General features: G+C 49.5%; 2 protein-coding genes across 8 annotated transcripts in view; both read right to left on the bottom strand.

Moving 5' to 3' along the window:
• The window catches only part of FHOD3 (formin homology 2 domain containing 3), a 386,194-nt gene extending 385,400 nt beyond the window's left edge, over positions 1-794 (bottom strand). For 3 of the 5 annotated variants that reach the window (XM_070421008.1, XM_070421009.1, XM_070421010.1), the window contains exon 1: positions 558-793. In XM_070421008.1, coding sequence (XP_070277109.1) covers positions 558-722 — 165 coding nt within the window. In that variant the 5' untranslated portion in view covers positions 723-793. Of the gene's footprint in view, positions 1-557 lie in introns of all 5 variants that reach the window. The other 2 variants (XM_070421006.1, XM_070421007.1) reach the window with 1 other exon arrangement.
• An 11,699-nt stretch (positions 795-12,493) lies between these two features.
• Positions 12,494-18,182, bottom strand: part of MOCOS (molybdenum cofactor sulfurase) — a 42,149-nt gene continuing 36,460 nt past the window's right edge. For 2 of the 3 annotated variants that reach the window (XM_070420998.1, XM_070420999.1), the window contains 3 exons: positions 17,775-17,913; positions 14,145-14,249; positions 12,494-12,691 (listed from right to left, as the gene is read on the bottom strand). In XM_070420998.1, coding sequence (XP_070277099.1) covers positions 12,539-12,691; positions 14,145-14,249; positions 17,775-17,913 — 397 coding nt within the window. In that variant the 3' untranslated portion in view covers positions 12,494-12,538. The remainder of the gene's footprint in view (positions 12,692-14,144; positions 14,250-17,774; positions 17,914-18,182) is intronic. The other variant, XM_070420997.1, reaches the window with a different exon arrangement.

Raw genomic sequence — 18,182 nt, 5'->3', positions numbered from 1 at the left:
GGGGGCTCCGAGCGCTATTGCAGCGCGGTCGGCATCCCACCGGGGGGTGGGGGCGGGGTAGAGGAGGAGGAGGAGGTGTCCCGGGAAGAGTGCTTTGTCGCGAGGGTCGGGTGACCGCCTGCAGTTGCCCCACAGGCCCTAGAGGTTTGGTCCCAGGCGTCGCTCAGGGCGCTCCTCCGAGGGACCTGAGTCCTCGAGGGCCCAGGCTCTGTCCGCGCCCCGCCAGGCGCCGCCCGGGGACCGAGGCGACTGCCCGGGTCCGAGCCCCACCCCGCCCACCCGGCAGAGCTAACGGCGCGGCGCCCGGGAACCTTCCTCACCCCGCCGCGGGCCGGCGCGGCACCTGCTCAGCCCCGCCCGCCCCCGAGTGCTGGGCTGTCCTCCCCGCCCGCCCGGTGCTGGGGGCCACGCTGCCTAACGGGGATGGGGGAGGTCTGCGCTCGGGCGCTAGTCGCCGGGGACAGCGCCCCGCCCAGCCTGCCCGCGACTCTCCCACCCCCGCTCTCCCCGGGGCAGGGGCTGCATCCAGGGGGCTCAGCCCGCCCCGCCGGCCGTACCTTGTGCGGCGCCCGCAGCAGCCGGTGGACCCCGGCCAGCTGGGTGCCGAGCGCGAGGTCCTCGCGGAACGTGAACAGCGGCGGCCGGCTGGGCTCGGGGAAGTTGGTGCTGTTGAAAGGGTCCGTGTCGTCCAAGAACTGCACCCGGCAAGCCAGCGTGGCCATGATGCATCCCTGCTCCGGGGGGCGCGGGCCCCGGGATCAGCGGGGCGCAGGCCGGGACGCGGGGTCACGGGGAGCCGGGAGGCCGCGGCCGCTGCTGGCTGGCTGGCTGGCTCGCAGGCTCGGCGTTCCCGGCTGCAGCCCGGGCTCCGGCCGCGGGGGGGCGGGGCGGGGGCGGGGCCGGCGGGCCCCCTCGTGCCCCTCGTGCCCCTCCTGCTCCGGCTCCTCCCCCCTCCGTCCCCTTAACGCCAGGCTGGGTTGCCACGACCGACCCGACCCGCCGCCGGGAGCGGGAAGGGGAGACGAGCTCGCGCGGCGCCCGCAGCCCTGCGCCAAGCCCGCTGGCGGTGGTGGCGGGTGGGGAACCCCCTCGGCTGCAAACTCGGGCAGCGGGGACGCCACTTGCTCCGTCTGCACGTGCGCCCTGTGGCCCGGGGAGTCCCGGCCGAGCTGCACCACTAAGAGCTCCAGGAATCGGATAGGGGGCGGGGGACGTGGCTGTCCTCTGGCTGCTTACCCATCTGGGAGAGGGCTTAACCCTTTCCAGATCCAGGCAGCGGCGGCGGGCGCCTGCTGCCCGAATTCAGAAAACCCCAGCCGGCCACCGGGGAGTGAGGGAGCCGGCCTCGGCAGCTAGCGGGGTGGTGGCAGCACCGGAGCCCAGCCGGGGTTTTCCCTGGGGAGAAGGAAACAGAAGGAGGAGGGTGAGCCGGGGAACCCAAGCAGCTCGTCTTAAGAGACACGCTCAGGGGGCGCCGGGAGAGAGGCCTATGGAGTGCGAGGCTCCGCTCCGGGACCCCAGCGCCAGGCCGGGCACGGGGGCTGCCTGGTGGATGCTGGGGGACCTCTGCATCCCCGCGGCCTCTCGTTCGGTGAGGTCTCCGAAAGCCCTAAATGGACCGTGCAGGGCCGCGGGGGCCACTTCCACGAGGTCACCGAATCGCTGCGGGTCGGCGGAGAGCTGGGGACCCGCTGAAACGTGGAGGAAAGGCGAGCACTGGCCCTCCTCGGCCCAGCGGGAACAGCGAGATTCCTCTCCGCCTCCCACCGCTCTCCTCGCTGCTCGCGGGCGACCCCCTTCGTTTCCATTGAGAATTCACGGTTCTCTCCATTCCCGGCTATGGACAAGTTCGCAGTTCATCTTACCTCCTGTAGGTCACAGGATAATATCAATGGCCCGGAACATCCGCCCCTGCACAAGGCGGCTCTATAACGTGCCTCTCTCCCTGTCTTCTGCCCCTTCCCCTACCCCTTTAACCGCCGCTCTCTATGGACTCACCTTGTCACACATGCACACCTGTGCCTGGTCTTAAACTAACAATGATCCGTAACACTGCTGCTCATTCCAGACCTTCTAGCTCTCCTTGCTTTTGCTGCTTAACTCTTTGGATAAGTCCCCTAGAGTAGCCACACCAACTTCACCATCAGCGCATGCCCAGAATACAAACCCCACAAATTCTACTCCTTTGATCCAGGCCTCCTACCCTCCCACTTTCATCTCCAACTACCTCCGCACTGAGCAAGCCCGCCAGTCTTTCTGGACACCCCATTTCTCATCCATGTCCCCACATGAGTTCCCCATCATCTCCAGGGCATGCTTGCCACAAGTCTCTCTCGGCCACTCTTGCTCCTGCCCCGTCTGCCACCTGCAATGACCTTTCCCCCCATCAGGCTCCTCAGTGCTGCTTAGCGTGGCCTCCCGCTGCCCTCTGGCTGCCGCAAAATTGTCGCATTTCCTCTACCTACAGGTTATTCAGTAAAGAAAATCATCGCTCCAGCATGAAGTCCTTGGCCTCCAGCACCCCCTCCCTCTGTCCTCCATCTCCCCATCTCAGGGGATTCCCAAAGTCCTGTATTTCCTCTTGCTCTCCCTCCACCTGGACCCTCCCTTCCAAGTTGCAGTGGACCAGACTCTGTCATTGACCCTCCTCCCCAGGCCTTGCACGCAGAAGAGCCCCACACTGGTTTCATGCTCTGCTGTTACTGTTTTAAATTCTTAATAGTTTCACTAGAGGCCCCAGATTTTCATTGTGCCCTGGGTTCCTCCACAAGCTCTACAGCTGGTCCAGGTGAGAATAAGTACTCACACGTTTCCCATCTTAAAAGCAACGTCTTTATGAAGCCTGCCTCTCACTGGCTTGTCTCTTCTTCACTTCCTGACCAGTCTCTAAAAATAGAGCTGTATTCATTTCTCGGCATCCTCACCACCTCTCTGCTCCATACCCCACGGATATCTGGTGGGCAACCCTCCCTGCTGTTCTGATCATCAATGCCATCTGGGAAAGTCCTCATCCCTGCACCCACTTTCTTGGCAGCATCTGTCACCACGGACCACTCCTTTCCCTCAACTTCGTAGTCCAACCACCCTGGGTTCACCTTCTCCATCTTTGACATCTTCTCAAGTCCCTCGGGGCTCTGTTCTCTTGAGAATGGAGCATCACAGCTACAGTGACTTGTTTATTTATTATCTGTGTTTCCACTAAATTGAAAGCTCCCCTAGGGCAGGAACCATGCTGTATTTACCCTATTACTCCCCCCGCGCCCCCCAGAACCTAGCAGAGTGCCTAGCAAAGGCACACAAAAAATGTCTGATGGATGAATGAACCTCGGAGTCATCCATGAATCCTCTATCTTGTGTTTGGTGACTATGACCTGTCACTGAATCAGCCTCTGAAATATGTCTCAACTCTTCCTTCCTGTCTAGCCCTCACTTCCTATGCTGGTCTTCTAAGGAGTCTCCCTTCCCCAGCCCGGAATCCTGCATTTGATCTTCCACTGCCTTCTCCAGCGCCAGTGGTCATTCTAAGATGTGCATTGGATGTGTCATGCCTTAGGATAAAATTCTGACACGCTAACCCCCTTCACGTGACACAAGACCCTCTCTGACCTGCCCCAGTCTGCCAGTCCGGGCTCATCTCTGGCCATTCGCCACTTCACATCCTGTTTCAGGCCACCCGAACTTGTTATGGGGCTGATGATTTTCATGGTGAACTCAAACTGGAATGTCCTTTCCTATCTAATTAGCCAGCTGAACCCACTTACCCTTCAACACTCACATCTAGTGAGCCATCCCTAGCTGAACCCCAAACAAGGATTGTCTCTCTTTCCTCTGTGTCTCAAATTATTTTCTACATGTCCTTATTCACGTAGCACTTTTCATGTTGCAATGTAAGTACTTGCTTACCTACATGCCCTCCCCTCTGAATTATAAGACTTCTGGGACTGGAATTTTTCTTATTTGGTTTTGGTCTTAAAACTTCACATGGTGACTGGCATTTAAATTAAAATTAATCCTTTAAATGTTGTTGTTTTTTCTATTCTCACCCGAGAATATTTTTTCCATTGATTTTTACAGAGAGTGGAAGCGAGAGGGAAAAACAGAAACATCGATGTGAGAGAGACACATGGATTGGTTGCCTCCTGCACGCACCCTGACCAGGGCCCGGGCCAGGGAGGATGCAACCAACACACACGCCCTTGACCGGAATCAAACCCAGAACCCTTTGGTCGGCAGGCCAACGCTCTACCCACTGAGCCAAACCGGCTAGGGCACCTTTAAGTGTTTTAATCATATATGTTATTCTTGATTCTTTTATGGATTTTTGCTCTGACAACTCCCTTGAAACTGTTCTTAGCAATAATTTGTCCTCTAATACCCAAAGTTTATTTTTCTCAACCTATTTTTTGAAATCATTATTTTTTAGTAATGTAATGCTTTCTCTTGGTTTAAGAAGTCAAGAGCAATAAAAAGTTATAACAAAAAATATTATCCTCCTATTTTACAATCCACCCCCATCCCACCGCACTTCTTAGGGGCACTCACTTCTAAATAAAGCAAGTACACGGCTGTACTTTGATCTATGAGCTTAATACTCTGACTTTCTATCATGTTACATGTGGATTTTACCTTCGTTACAGACCACTTCCCTTTCTCAATCTTCCCAATATAGTTTTATCCCAATTTTAGTTACGTTCTTGCCCAGCGATTTTTTAAATGATTGTGTTACTATTGTTCACTTTTGTGCCAAGTTTGCACATGATTACATGACCTTTCATGTACAACTTTTTGTTTTTCCTGAAGTTACTATTTGCCTCCATTTTTCTCAGTTGCTTATTTTTTCTTGAAGAGCTGGTTATGTCTTCTCACATCCCACCACATTCCTGAAAATGCCTCTTTCAATACCGTCAACTACTTTCTCAGTGCTCTTCCCCGAAGACGTCCCTCTCGGAGGCCTCCTCTGGGAGTCCTCGCCTCCCTGCTCCGATTTGGAGTGTGGCTCTCTCAGCTGCATCCTCCTGGAAATTTCCTTGGCCTCTCTCGTGTGGGAGCCCCTGGTTTCTAGATCACTTGACTTAGTTTTTGTTTGTTTGTTTATGCTCTCAATTTTTGTAAATACATGGCCTAGTCACTTCCTGAGAGAAGATAAGTTTCTGAGAACTCTAATGTCTGAGAGTCTCTTCATTTTCTATCCTCACACTCACTTTGGTGTAGCAGTTTTACTGATGAAGATGGCCACAGTAATCCTTCCTACCCCCCTTATTCCCACCACTTTGTAATAGGGCTTTGCCACTTCTCCCATCCAAAGGTAGCCTGTTCCCCGACTCCTTGCCAGCTTTGCGATTTGCTTTGACAAGTAGAATATGTTGGAAGTAGCATGTGTGACTCCTGAAACCAGAAGCCTTACAACATCTGCTCTCCCCTCTCAGAATGTGGACCTGAGGCTGCCACGTGAAGAAGCCAGGTCTAGCCTAGAAAAGTGGTGGGGAAATTATTACTGAAGACCAGGGATGTGGTTCCCTGTGTTATGTAGCAATGGAACAAATGGGGAAACAATTGCCTAGAGTAATTTGGAAGATAGAAAATGTATGTGATGAACTTGTGGTCTTGACAAAGGAGACCTCTAAACAGTGTGTAGAAAATATGTTAGGTGTTTCTAGAAGCATATAATAAGGCATTCTGTTTGCAATGAGATAAATATAGACAGCTTAAACCTTGCTGGGTTGTAAAATAAAAGAATCTCTCATCCCCAGACTGTCCAGCTAGCAAACGACATTGGTAAAGATCAATTTTTAAACGTGGCTGTAAGACCCTTTGTTAAGGTCTCAGTGAGTGCCTAGCAGATCCTCTCATTTAGGCAAAAAGGCTTCTGAGAATCTGAGGTGTGTTGTTCCATAGCAGTCTGGCAGGCCCAAATGAAAAAGAATTATGGATGTAGTATTTGGAACATGGAATAAACCCCAACAAGATTCATAGAAAAGCCACAAAGGGTTTGATTTGGTTGTACTGATGAAATAACAGCAAGCTTGGAGCAAAGGGACTGAGATTATTCAAAACACAAAGAGAACTCTGGACTCCAACTTGCAGTGGGTAAGACGTAGGACCAAGAAAGCCATTCAGCTGTAAGACATAGTAGCTTAAAACAACAACTATTTTCTCTGCTCTCAATTCTGGAGGCCAGCAATTCAGACTGGGCTCAGCTGGGGTCACGCATGCAGTTGCAGGCATCTGGAAGCTTGACTGCTGCTGGTTGGACCAAAATAGCCTCGCTCAGCCCTCCTGGCTCAGTGGTTGAGCGTCGACCTATGAACCAGGACATCATGGCTCAATTCCCGGTTGGGGCATATGCCCAGGTTGCAGGCTTGATCCCCAGTGTGGGGCATGCAGAAGACAGCTGATCGATGATTCTCTCTCAACATTAATGTTTCTATCTCTCTCTCTCCCTCTCCCTTCCTCTCTAAAATCAATAAAAATATATAAAAATTTAAAAAGTAGCCTCTGTCCATGTGTAATTATGGGTGCTGGTTGGTTGGCCCTGGTTGGTCGGCAAACTGGGGCTCGCGAGCCACATGCGGTTCTTTGGCCCCTTGAGTGTGGCTCTTCTAAGCCTTAGGAGTACCCTAATTAAGTTAATAACAATGTACCTACCTATATAGTTTAAGTTTAAAAAATTTGGCTCTCAAAAGAAATTCCAATCGTTGTACTGTTGATATTTGGCTCTGTTGACTAATGAGTTTGCCGACCACTCATCTAGATTCTAGACGAGTCTCAACTGGGCTGACTGGGCACTTCAAGTCTCCGCCATGTATCTGTTCCATGCCAGTAGGCTACCTCAGGAATGTCCTCGTTGGGATGACAGAAACACAAGAAAGAGCAAGGCCTCTCAGGTTGTAGACTTAGAAGCACCATACTTGCACTTCTGCTCCATTCTATTACCCAAAGCCAGGCACATGGTCAAGTCCAGAGACAGAGGACACTTCAAAATTAAATGCCCAAGGGGGTGGATGCAGAGAGGGTAAAAGATCATTCAACCCATCAGCAAGACCTATCAATTCTACGTTGGAAATACTTTCCACACCTGTCCAATACTCCTTCTATCTTATTGCTACCACCACTTCAGTTCACCATGATCTCTCTTACCTATCACCACCTGACTGCTCTGTACAAATCTTTCTTGTCCATTCCTTCTCAGACCATTCTCAATGCAGCAACGAGAATAAACTTAAAAAGAAAACCTGCTCTGACCACTCATTTAATTAAGTCTGCCAAATGGTTTCCTATTGTTCTCAGGTTAAAGGTGAAAATCCTGACTAAGGCCTGAACTGTTTTCAATTTTCAATTGAGGGGTTATTTTAAAGCAAATAGGTGAACCTGGTGAAAGGGAGAAAGAGTGAAGAGGGAGTGTGGGAAAGAGAGGGTTTGTAATGACTTCCATGTAAGCACAGCCTGGGACCCCTTTCTCCAACCTCATGTCCTTCCATCCTTTCTTTCACTTTATGGTTGGAACACATCATAATTCCCCAACTTGTACACTATGTCAAGCCTCTGGGTCTTACTTGGACTGCTCTGTGTCCAAGTAGAGTTCTGTATTCCTCCTTTTGGTATGGATTCAAACCCTCTGCCTTTCCACTTTCCTTCTTCCAAGGAAAAAGAAGAGAGGAGAAGAGTGCAGATTGGTTTGGCTCAGTGGATACAGCGTTGGCCTGCAGACTGAAGGGTCCCAGGTTCGGTTCCAGGGCGAGGAGAGAGGAAGAAGGAGGAGGAGGAGGAGGAGGCCTTTGGCGAGGAGGAGAGGCCTGACTAGAATTAAGGAGCAAGGAAATAAGTTTTCATTTCATTGCACTATTTCTGTAGTCTTTGCGATGGTTTTCTTTTTCTCTTTCAGTTTTGTTCCTTTATAGTAGAGGTTATCCTCAAATTTTCTATGGCTCTTGGCTGTTCATTTACATTAATTCCTGATGGAAGGGGAAGCAAAGTCACGTTGCAAAGAGGCATGAGTACTCAGATATGAGGGACTGATGCTGTCGTCTTTGCATTCGCATAATACACATTATAGACCTTCTAGGTGGGAAGTTATTTTCATGCAGAATTTGGAGCCATTGCTTCATTGTTGGCACTGAGCAGGTCTGTGGTGTGGTGACTGTTTACTTTGTGTAACTTTTCCCTCTCTCTGCAGGATTTGGAACCTTCTGGTTATTTGCAATACACTGAAATGTCCTGCTGACGTGGCCTGGTGTGAGTTCTTTTTCATTCATCATGTTGACGTTCCATTGGTATTTTTGACCCAGAGATCCTGTTCTTTGACTTGTGGGGATGTCCTGGGATCACATTTTAGATCATTTCCTCTCCACAGTTTTCTCTACTTGCTGGAACTCCTGTTATTTGGATGTTGGACCACTAACCAGATCCTCTAACTTTCTTAACTTTTCCACTCTGTTAAGTTCTTCTTACATTGTTATATTTTCTGAGAAATTTCTTCAACTACATGTTCCTTCTCTTTTACTGAATTTTTAATTTCAGCATTCGTGTTTTTCATTTTCAATCGCTTTTTCTTGGTCTCTTACTTGTTAAAAGGCATCTTATTCTTGCTTCCAGCATTTTCCTGATATTATTAATTTTCTTTGAAGTTTTCATTTCATTGCATTTGTTTCTGTAGTCTTTGAGATGGTTTTCTTTTCCTCTTTCTTTCAGTTTTGTTCCTTTATAGTAGAGGTTATCCTCAAATTGTCTGTGGCTCTTGGCTGTTCATTTACATTAGAAGCTGATTGGAAGCTCTAGGGCCATGGTCGGCAAACCGCGGCTCTCGAGCCACATGCTGCTCTTTGGCCCCTTGAGTGTGGATCTTCCACAAAATACCACGTGCGGGTGCGCATGTACAGTGCTATTGAAACTTCGTAGCCCATGCGCAGAAGTCGGTATTTTGTGGAAGATCCACACTCGAGGGGCCAAAGAGCTGCATGTGGCTTGCGAGCAGCGGTTTGCTGAACCGCAGTTTGCCGACCACTGCTCTAGGGTGTAGCAGGCACACTGCCTGGTGGGCTTCACTGTAGATGAAGCCAGTGGGCAAATGGCTTTTTCCTTGAGCATCTTAGGTCTTCTCTCAGTGGTAGCTCACTTTACCCAGAAGAGTTCTTACCAGCGTTGCCTTTGGCCAGAGCAAGAGGGCCCTGCCTTCTGCTTCGTGCTATCAGGGCCTCGCTCTGCCCATCCTTCTAAAGGGCAAGGAGTCCATAGGGTCAAGTTCATGCCCACTTGTGACCCACCCTGCTCTCTCTTTAGAGTTTTCTCCAAGCACCTGGGGCCACAGAATGCCCTGCCCAAATGACCTCTATTTCCAAGGCCTACATGTGCCTTCCCTGGATGATCTTCCTAAGAGCAGACCCTGCTGCACCTTCAGGCCTGAGAAGAGGCTAAAGAGTGGCTGTTTTCAGGGGCGTATAGATGGAGTGGAAACAATTAGTTTCCAGCCACAGATGGAAGATAAAAGACCAGGACAGGTCTTCGTGTGGCTGTTTATTTTAGAAAGTGAACAAAACGTGGTTTATTCTGAAAACTGCAAAAAAGGAAGCAGGAACAGGAAAGGAGAGCAGGAAGAAAACCTGGCAAACGTGGATTCATTGCAGAAAGAACAAGGCGTAGGGTCAGGGCCTGTCACTTGCACAGACCTCTTCCAAAACCCTTTCTTTTCCCAGCCAAGGAAAATTCCCTTTTTGTACCTAATTTTTATTTAGTATTATTTTCCTTAAAGATGATTTTAAAATTGCATAAGCTTCACAGCCACAAAACCTGGATCTGTAGCTGAGACCAGAAACTATATTTTAAGACTTTATATAGAGAAAGAGAGATAATGAGACAGAGATACATACCTGGCAAAACAGCTGATTCGAAGCAGCATAGGTTTTTTGAAAATCCTAAGAAAAAATAGGGGCCCCAAAAAGAATGGTTGATGCAATGTAAGTTGAAAATTAATCTGACCAAGAAGTGACTCAGGAACTAACTTTTAAAGGACACCAACATCGGTAAGACAATTGCTCAGAGTTGGTCTGTTAGGAAAGCCAGGCAAGAGACGTGCCCTAATGCCCGCCGCCCTTTCAGATTTGCTGACCAATCTGAACTAGCTTTCAGCCTCTTAAAGTAACAAAAGCTGCACTTACCTAAGGCTGCCACCAGGTGGCAGACGTGGCTTACTCAAGCATGATTTTGCCACACTGCTAAAACTCAAAATGTCTTTTAATTCTCAAGCAATTTTGTGAGGTAAGTGTCGTGGTTTTCATCACTTTTCAGATGAGGCTAAGAGATGCTCAATAACTTGCTCATATAGGATGATGTTTAGTTGGGGATTTGCAAGATGAGACACATACAAGTTAATTTTGTCAGCACAGGACAAGGGAATTGCAAAAAGGCACACTGGAAAGTGTCTGTCAGCTTTCCTTCTGTTTCCAGGTGTGCCCAGAACGCTCCCCAAACTACAAATGCAGGCATCGGAGGAGAGCCATGTCTTAGACACACTCTGTTTCACACCTGCTTGTTAGTCTCTTTCCCCTCTTGTGTCATCTTTCATTTCCGTAGCCCTGCATCCTGTTTGGCACATCTTCAACGGAAAGCAAACGCATGGACAACATTCAACTGGAGGAAGGACTCGCTGCCTGCCTTCCCCATCCCACAAGGCTGAGGAGGGGGTGAGGTTGCATCTCTCTGGGGAAAAGTCAGCACCACCACCCTCCTCTAAGGCGTCTTGGCATTTCCCTAAGGCGTGCCAAAGAGAACCTCTCCCCGGCTTCAAGGACCGTGGAGGGATCACCCAGAAAGACACGTTGATGTTGCCTGTACCTGGGACTGGCAAAACACACACACACACACACACACACACACACACACACGCACACACAAAATCTGACTTTCGGTGACTCTGAGATTCGGTGTTAGACGTAGTTTCAAGGGACATTGTCCTTGATTTTCATATTCTTTAGAAGCACATCGAGCCAAACTTCAGGAAGTGGGAACCAAGGATGGGACACAGAATTATAAATGCACAAGAGTCTGCATAGGAAGCCAACCCACAGAATGCAGAAATCTCGATGAGAAGCATTGTTCTTCAGGCGGCTTACTGGTGAGGACAGGCCCATATACAGGAGGCAGTAGCGCTGGGTCTTAAAAGAGGTTGAGTTTTCAATAAAATTTGAAGTCATGAATCCCCACCTAACCTCAAGTGCCTCCTCTCACTGACCTCAAAACCCCTGAGTCAGAGGCCTTACACGGAGTCCTGCATGCCAACGACAGTGCGAGCACAAGGCTGCAGCTCAGCACCCAGAGAACAGAGCCACACCCCACCTTCCAAAGCTCCAAGTGCCGGAACAGCACAGCTCCTACAAATAAGATAGTGAAACAAACAACTCCTAATTCCCGGGGCTCTGATTCGATCAGACACAGCAGCCTGAGCAGGACCGACAGCAGAGAAATGCGGGGACACTGGCTTTAGGAAGAGGCTGTGGGCATTGGGGGCAGGTGGAAAGGGCTGAAGGCCTGGCCAATGACCTGGGGTTCTCGCGGGGACTCCACGCCTCCAGCAGGACGCCAGCAGAGTGGATGTGGGTGTGTGCAGTCTCATTCTATGTTGCTCCAGACGACAGGGAAGACCCATGGCCAGAAGTCACTGGGAGGCAGATACAAGCTCACTATAGGGAGGAAATTGTGAGCTCAGGGGACAGGTAACCTCATTACCTGTGCAGCTGGAGCCTGCAAGAGCGCTGGTCACAGTGGTACAGACAGACTCCCTCAATCTCCAGGGTTCCTCTTGACTAGGGTCTGAAGACTCTGGGGTCAGTGGACCAACACTGTCCAGGGGTCTTGTGGAGGGGACACAATTGCTCAAATAACACCGCCCTCACCTAGTGTGACTCCTTGGTGCATCAGCTCACAGTGGGAGAGGAACGGTGGGCAGGGATCGGAAGCGAGAGGAAGGGGTCAATGGCCTGTGCCTTTGCTCAACACATGGATATCCTGGCCGAACCCCTGCTAAGGAACAGGGCCACAAGTCACACTCAGGAGCCCTGAGCATAGACCCACCTCCTCCATGCACATGGAAGGGAGGGGGGCACATTCTCACTCCCTCAGAATTAGACTACTTCCTCCATATAGGGGGCTGAAGAGCACCTAAAGGTTCTTTTTAAAGACAAAGTAACAGTGTGGGGAAATGGCAAAACGAAGGAGGCTAAATATTCCCAATGAGCATCTCATGCATGAAGCTCATCTCATTAAAACTCATACTTCCAATACATGGGTGTGAGTGCGGCATTCCTGCCGAATTTGCCCTGTGGAGAGCACAAGGGCCTCGAAAGTGCCCTCCTGAGCGGGGCCAGTGCACAGTGGAGAGTGAGGAGTGAGAGGAAGGGGGAAGCCAGAGAGAGCACTCTCCACCTCCAAGAGGAAAAGCACTCTCCTCATTCAAAAGACCAAGTCCTACTGAGCCACATGATGATCTTCGTAAAAGTGGAGATCGTTGTAAAAGAGAAATTTTAATTTAAGCTGGAAAAAAAGAATCTTAGGAGACAACATTCTGATGTTTCTCAGAAGCAGGTAAATCGTGGCTTTCTATATTTTCTTTCAACACAGGGAGCACCTGAGATCCTACGGACAGGAAACATGGAGAAGAAAAATCCAAAGACATATGCATCAGGTACACTCCGAAGTTTACCTGTGGACAAAGCAGCAACATCTAGATTACTTTAGCAGCTGGAAACATTTTGTAAATAATGTTCAACTGAAATTAAGTCACATATTTAATGATATGTCCTGGGAAACAAGGGGGATCCTCATTGCAGACACCAAAGACCCTCATTCTAAGGTGTCCTTTCCCAAGTCACCCCATATTCTTTATGGCTGGACCCATCCTTTTTCCTCCTTCCTGTCTACCCTGCATTTTCCATGAGAACATGTGATGCCAGGTAAATTCTCCAGCTTCTCCAGAATAAAGATGGAGGGTCCAAAATGCAGTCTGATCGAGGTTTGCCATCACCGCCGGTGAGCCAGTGAAAACCCTTTGGCGTAGGTGACGTGCTCCCAGGCCTGTTCATTTCTGTGATAACATCAGTTGGCCACCCGCTCCCCCTGTTCCAGGCCCCAGACGAGGGGCTGGGGCAAATGAATTCCTTAAGGTCTGTGCACATGTGGGCGAAAAGTACACAGGAACTCTCTATGCTATCTTTGTGATTTTTCTGTAAATCTAAAAATATTCCAAATTTTTAAAAAATAAAAGATTTGTGCACATGAGAATTCTAAGATGCTTTGATGCATCACAGTGTTTGTGCCCACCCATCTCCTGGCAGCACGGGGCAGGCTCAAGGTCCCTATGTCCCTAGTTGACACAGCGGCCTCTGCTGAGCAGACAGACGTGTTGGTATAACGATCAAGTGCAACATCTCTGAAGACCATATCTACCCCGTATCTGTAGGGATCGTGTCAATCAAATACTGTGAAACAAAACCCTGGTCTTGGAGAAACACAGGAAGCCGTGCAGAACATTTAACCCTGATTTAACCTGCCAATGTGTTACTGGAGGGAGATTAAACATTTGCATTATTTCAGTTAATTTTCAAGAATTGCTCAGCGCAGCCTAACTGCTGACTTGACTTCCTGGAATTCTTTGCAAACAAAAGGTTCTAACTGGCAGTGGAAATAAGTAAGGTTAGCTTTTATCATCTGGACCCCACAACAACAGCACTCAGGCATGTTCACCCTCAAGAAGATGACTTACAAGCTTAGTACAGTGAAATTTATTACTGTTTCTATGAAGCTACTCTGTACACCATAAGGCATTTTACTCTTCATAAGAACTCTGCAGTGAAGAAAAGAATAATCCAAAAATAGAATTACTCCACTTCCTCAGTTTCACTTGTACTCCATATCTCTTCAACATGATTTGAGGGCGTTAAAAATACACATAATAAGAGCCCCATAAAAGTGAAGAGACAGACAGAAAGGAAAGATAAGATGGTGCCACAGATGAAGTCAGAACCTTAATGGTAGCCCAACAGCCTTTGAATGTTTCCTGCTTCTAAAAATTACTCGGCACTATGAGGGATATAGCTCTGGGGAGATAACACACCCGGATCTTGAAATGGGGTGTCGTACTTTGCAGTCATGCTCACCTTTCTCTCTCGACTCTCTGAAAGCTTTTGGAAAACATCTTGGTTTCGTTGCCCAGTTTGCTGGTCAATGCAAATCATCTGGCATCTGTGACAAGGCCCCAAAACCTGGGAGGCGAGGACAGAAAAGACAGCGTTGCCATGAAAGTGACCAGACCCCCCCGACTCTGCAGGGATGACTCTGGATCCAGAGGATTTGGGTTGTAAAAGGCCGCCCCCGGGCCAATGTCAGACTTACAGAGAGATGCTCGATACTCTACTCTTAACTGTAAGGAGCCAGAAAGTGGCACCCCTTCGCAGTGCCACTGGGGAGTCATCTGTATTTGCTTCTCAGCCGAGAGGTTGCTGCTTCGCTGCTTCGGGGCTTCGCAGAGAAACCAGAGTGGTTGCGAATCTCAGGTGGTTACCCAGGAATGTTAGAGACCCCTCAGGGAGAAAAGAGCTAACTGATGGGAGGACTAACCAGGGGAAGAACAACAGCCACAGACCCGGCCCTGAGTCTCTGTGAGGAAGTCATCAGAAAGAACCTGAGTGTGTCCCTGTCCTTGACTACCAGGAATTCAACACAAGACAAGAATCAGAAGTACAAGCACAGCCGAAACCAGTTTGGCTCAGTGGATAGAGCGTCGGCCTGTGGACTGGAAGGTCCCAGGTTCGATTCCGGTCAAGGGCATGTACTTGGGTTGCGGGCACATCCCCAGTAGGAGATGTGCAGGAGGCGGCTGATGGATGTTTCTCTCTCATTGATGTTTCTGACTCTCTATCTCTCTCCCTTCCTCTCTGTAAAAAAATCAATAAAATATATTTTTAAAAAAAAAACAGAAGTACAAGCACAGATTCATGTACAAGGATATTTCTCACATTATTTATACTAGGGGAAATGTGGCAGTAGAGAAGAATGGTTCAGCCAACCACACTACAAATATGACATAACATCATGCAGGTTTTTTTGGTATATGTGTGTGTTTTAAATATGTTGTTATTGATTTTTTTTTTTTTTTTTTTTTTTTTAGAGAAAGAGGAAGGCAGAGGGAGAGTTAGAAACATAGATCAGCTGCCTCCTGCACGCCACCTACTGGGGATCGAGCCCGCAACTCAGGCCTAACCAGGATTCAAATCAGTGACCTCTTGGTGCCTGGGACAACGCTCAATCCACTGAGCCACACTGGCTGGGCTCATACGGTTTTTAAAATTAACCTATAAAGGGCTTTAAATAAAATGGGAAATGTTTATTTTTACAACTGAAATAAGCAGGACACAAAATTACATGTGTATTCTTGTATATGTGTGTACTTAGATATGTACATATGTGCACACACACACTACATAAAACACAGTACACAGCTTCTTAACACGGACCATACTTCCATTCTGGATGGTCCACCATGAGCATGAATTGTTTTTATAGAAAGAAAAATCCCCAAAAATGTTAGCGTTAAAAAAAAGAAAGAATGCAGGTTAGCAGTGACAAGATGCTCTTTCATTGCACACAGAAAAGTACAAGGATGCCTGGCCGGTATGATTCAGTTGGTTGAACATCATCCCATGAACCAGGAGGTTGCTGGTTTGATTCCCAGTCAGGGCACATGCCTGGGCTGCAGGCTTGATCCCCAGTCGGGGGCGTGCAGAAGGCAGCCGATTGCTATTTCTCTCTCATTGATGTTTCTCTCTCTCTCTCCCTCTCACTCCCTCTCTCTGAAATCAATAGAAAAGGAAAGGAAAGGTACAAAGGCACTTGATTATCTCATAACCACTTTCTCCTCTGCTCCCACGTGGGCAAGCACAACGAGAGCACTGAAATCAGACACACTCAGCCAAACGGGGATGCGCCTTGGCCTCTACCTGTCACTCCTATTCTGGCTGTCGGGCATTAAGCCAGAGGACACACACCTCACTGCGGTACCAAAGTCAAGATTCCAGGCCTCACAAGCAGCGGGCGCGCCATGAAGGAGCTCTGCCTGGTATTTACCTTGGGACTCTCGGCAGACCGTGACCTCGCCAGGCCTCATTTCCCACCAGCTCCTTGGCTGGATTTGATAAGGAGTCCAGATACTACTTCCAAGAAGCCGAGCACAGGCCTGGCACTCAGTCATGCTCAGACGTGGAAACTGTCATTATGATAACACAAGAAGCCCTGAGATACATTATACAACCGGCTACTGGCACTGCTATTATTAACGTGATCTCGGGCCCCGCTGAAGAACCGGCACATGCAGTGCAGATGACCCATCCCCCTGCCCCTAGCTATTCCTGACCTTTCCTGTCCATTCATTACCTCGACAATTATTGTGCACTGACTCAGGCCAGGGCTGTTCTAGGCCCTAGAGGTGTGGTAGGGAACAAAGCAGACTTGGTCCCAGCCTTGTGTGCTCTGAAGGAATAAGCGGGTGCTGTGCAGAGTTTGCCACGCAGTGGGTCAGGAACACCCTTTCGAGGAGGGAACATCTGAGCTGAGACTCTGCAGTAGCTGCTGAAAGAATGTGCTAGGCAGAAGGGACAGCATGGGCAAAGGCCCTGAGGCAGGAAGCTCGGCTTGTGTAGGGAATGGAGAGAAGGTGGGTACCACAGGCAGAGGGGTGAGCTGACGAGCTTGGAGAGGCTGGCGAGTTAGGAGAGAATGGCTCCGGTCTGGGGGACGGTTGGAGGGGGTGCCTTATGCTCCCAAAGCCTAGGGAGAGGGGGCATCCCGGTAGCTGTGCCTCTGACTGCAAGCTCCTCCCAGCAAGACAGGAAGCTGGAGCATGGGAAGAAGGCACAGCAGCCATTGCACTGATGGACCACTAGCCATTGAGGTCCTCCTCCACGAGCTTCAGATGGCCAAAAAGCCCAACAAGTTCAGCAGGACAAACTTCTCAGAGACACAGTATTCCAAGAAAACAGAATTTAAGCCTAGACATGACGGGGGAGGGGGGGCGGAGGAGGGGTGGGCGGAGAGGAGGGGGGCGGAGGAGCTGCACTGAGCCCTCCATCACCTGCAGGGGGCACATTCTCTCTCACGCTGGTGGGGAGTAGGGATGGGTTGCTGGAAGCCAATTCTAGCATGTCATAATTTCAAGAGTTTCATCAAAAGGTTGATGGAACTTGGGGACTCAATAAGGGCTGAGTCATATATGTTGTCACCTATTGGGAATGGCTGAAAAGGGATGATTGCTTGGCTGCCAGACAGCTCAGGGCATCTTAATCTACATGTTATTGCCTCCTACTGGCCAAACACCTGAACAGCCGTAGGCTAATTCCCCCAATCTGACAATGGATTTCGCATATGAAACCCTGACCCTTTGACGTGTGTATCTCCACCTCGCCTCAGGACAATTTGTGTTAATAAAAAGCATGGTGTCCTGAGACAGGAGATCTTAGTTCCTTTTAGCTAAGCTCCTCTGACCCCCAAATGCCTTTCAAAATTATGCTTCGTCTCTGGACTCTTTAAGTTACACACATAGCCCTTCTCCAGATTGCTGAGCCCTTCTAGATGCTGGAACAAGAACCCGGCATGGGTCGTTCCAAGGAGTGGTGCAGAACGCAGATGTCACACACCCTCCTGCTGAGGGGTTCCCACCTGCCACCATCCTGGCCTCAGATTCGGTCTCCATTCGCAGCCCTTAAGGAAGGATGACAGAACTTCCCAGAACTCACCTGGAAATGCAAGGAACCGATTGAAATCTCCTCCCATTTCTCTTCTTCAAAAGCGCTTGCTCCACTGGTAATAATATTGGCACGGAAACGTGAGATGAGCTCTCTCATTGGGAATAATTCCTCCCTTCCGCTCTCATCACTGTTGAAGACAGGCCAAAAAGGGAGAGGGGAGGGAGTGTGGATAATTACGCCGTTGTAACAATTCAGTGCTTCCACCACTCAAAACCTGACTCATCAAATGTGCTCTGGCCTGAGGCCTACATGGCCAGGACACACTTTTACCGTGAGGCCAAGCGGCACCGACATGTTAGATCTCAGTGGTCTCCCTCGGGATATGGTCCCACATCGGGAGAGGCCCACAAGAAGTGATTCAAAGGGTGAATAGATCTTTGTGTAAGATGTGAAGGA

The sequence above is a fragment of the Myotis yumanensis genome, unplaced genomic scaffold (genome assembly GCF_028538775.1).
Source record: "Myotis yumanensis isolate MYYU_CA2020_CCGP unplaced genomic scaffold, mMyoYum1.0.hap1 SCAF_7, whole genome shotgun sequence".
Classification (NCBI taxonomy): domain Eukaryota; kingdom Metazoa; phylum Chordata; class Mammalia; order Chiroptera; family Vespertilionidae; genus Myotis; species Myotis yumanensis.
Note: the sequence above shows the minus strand (reverse complement) of the source record. Positions and strands in the feature narration are given on the sequence as shown.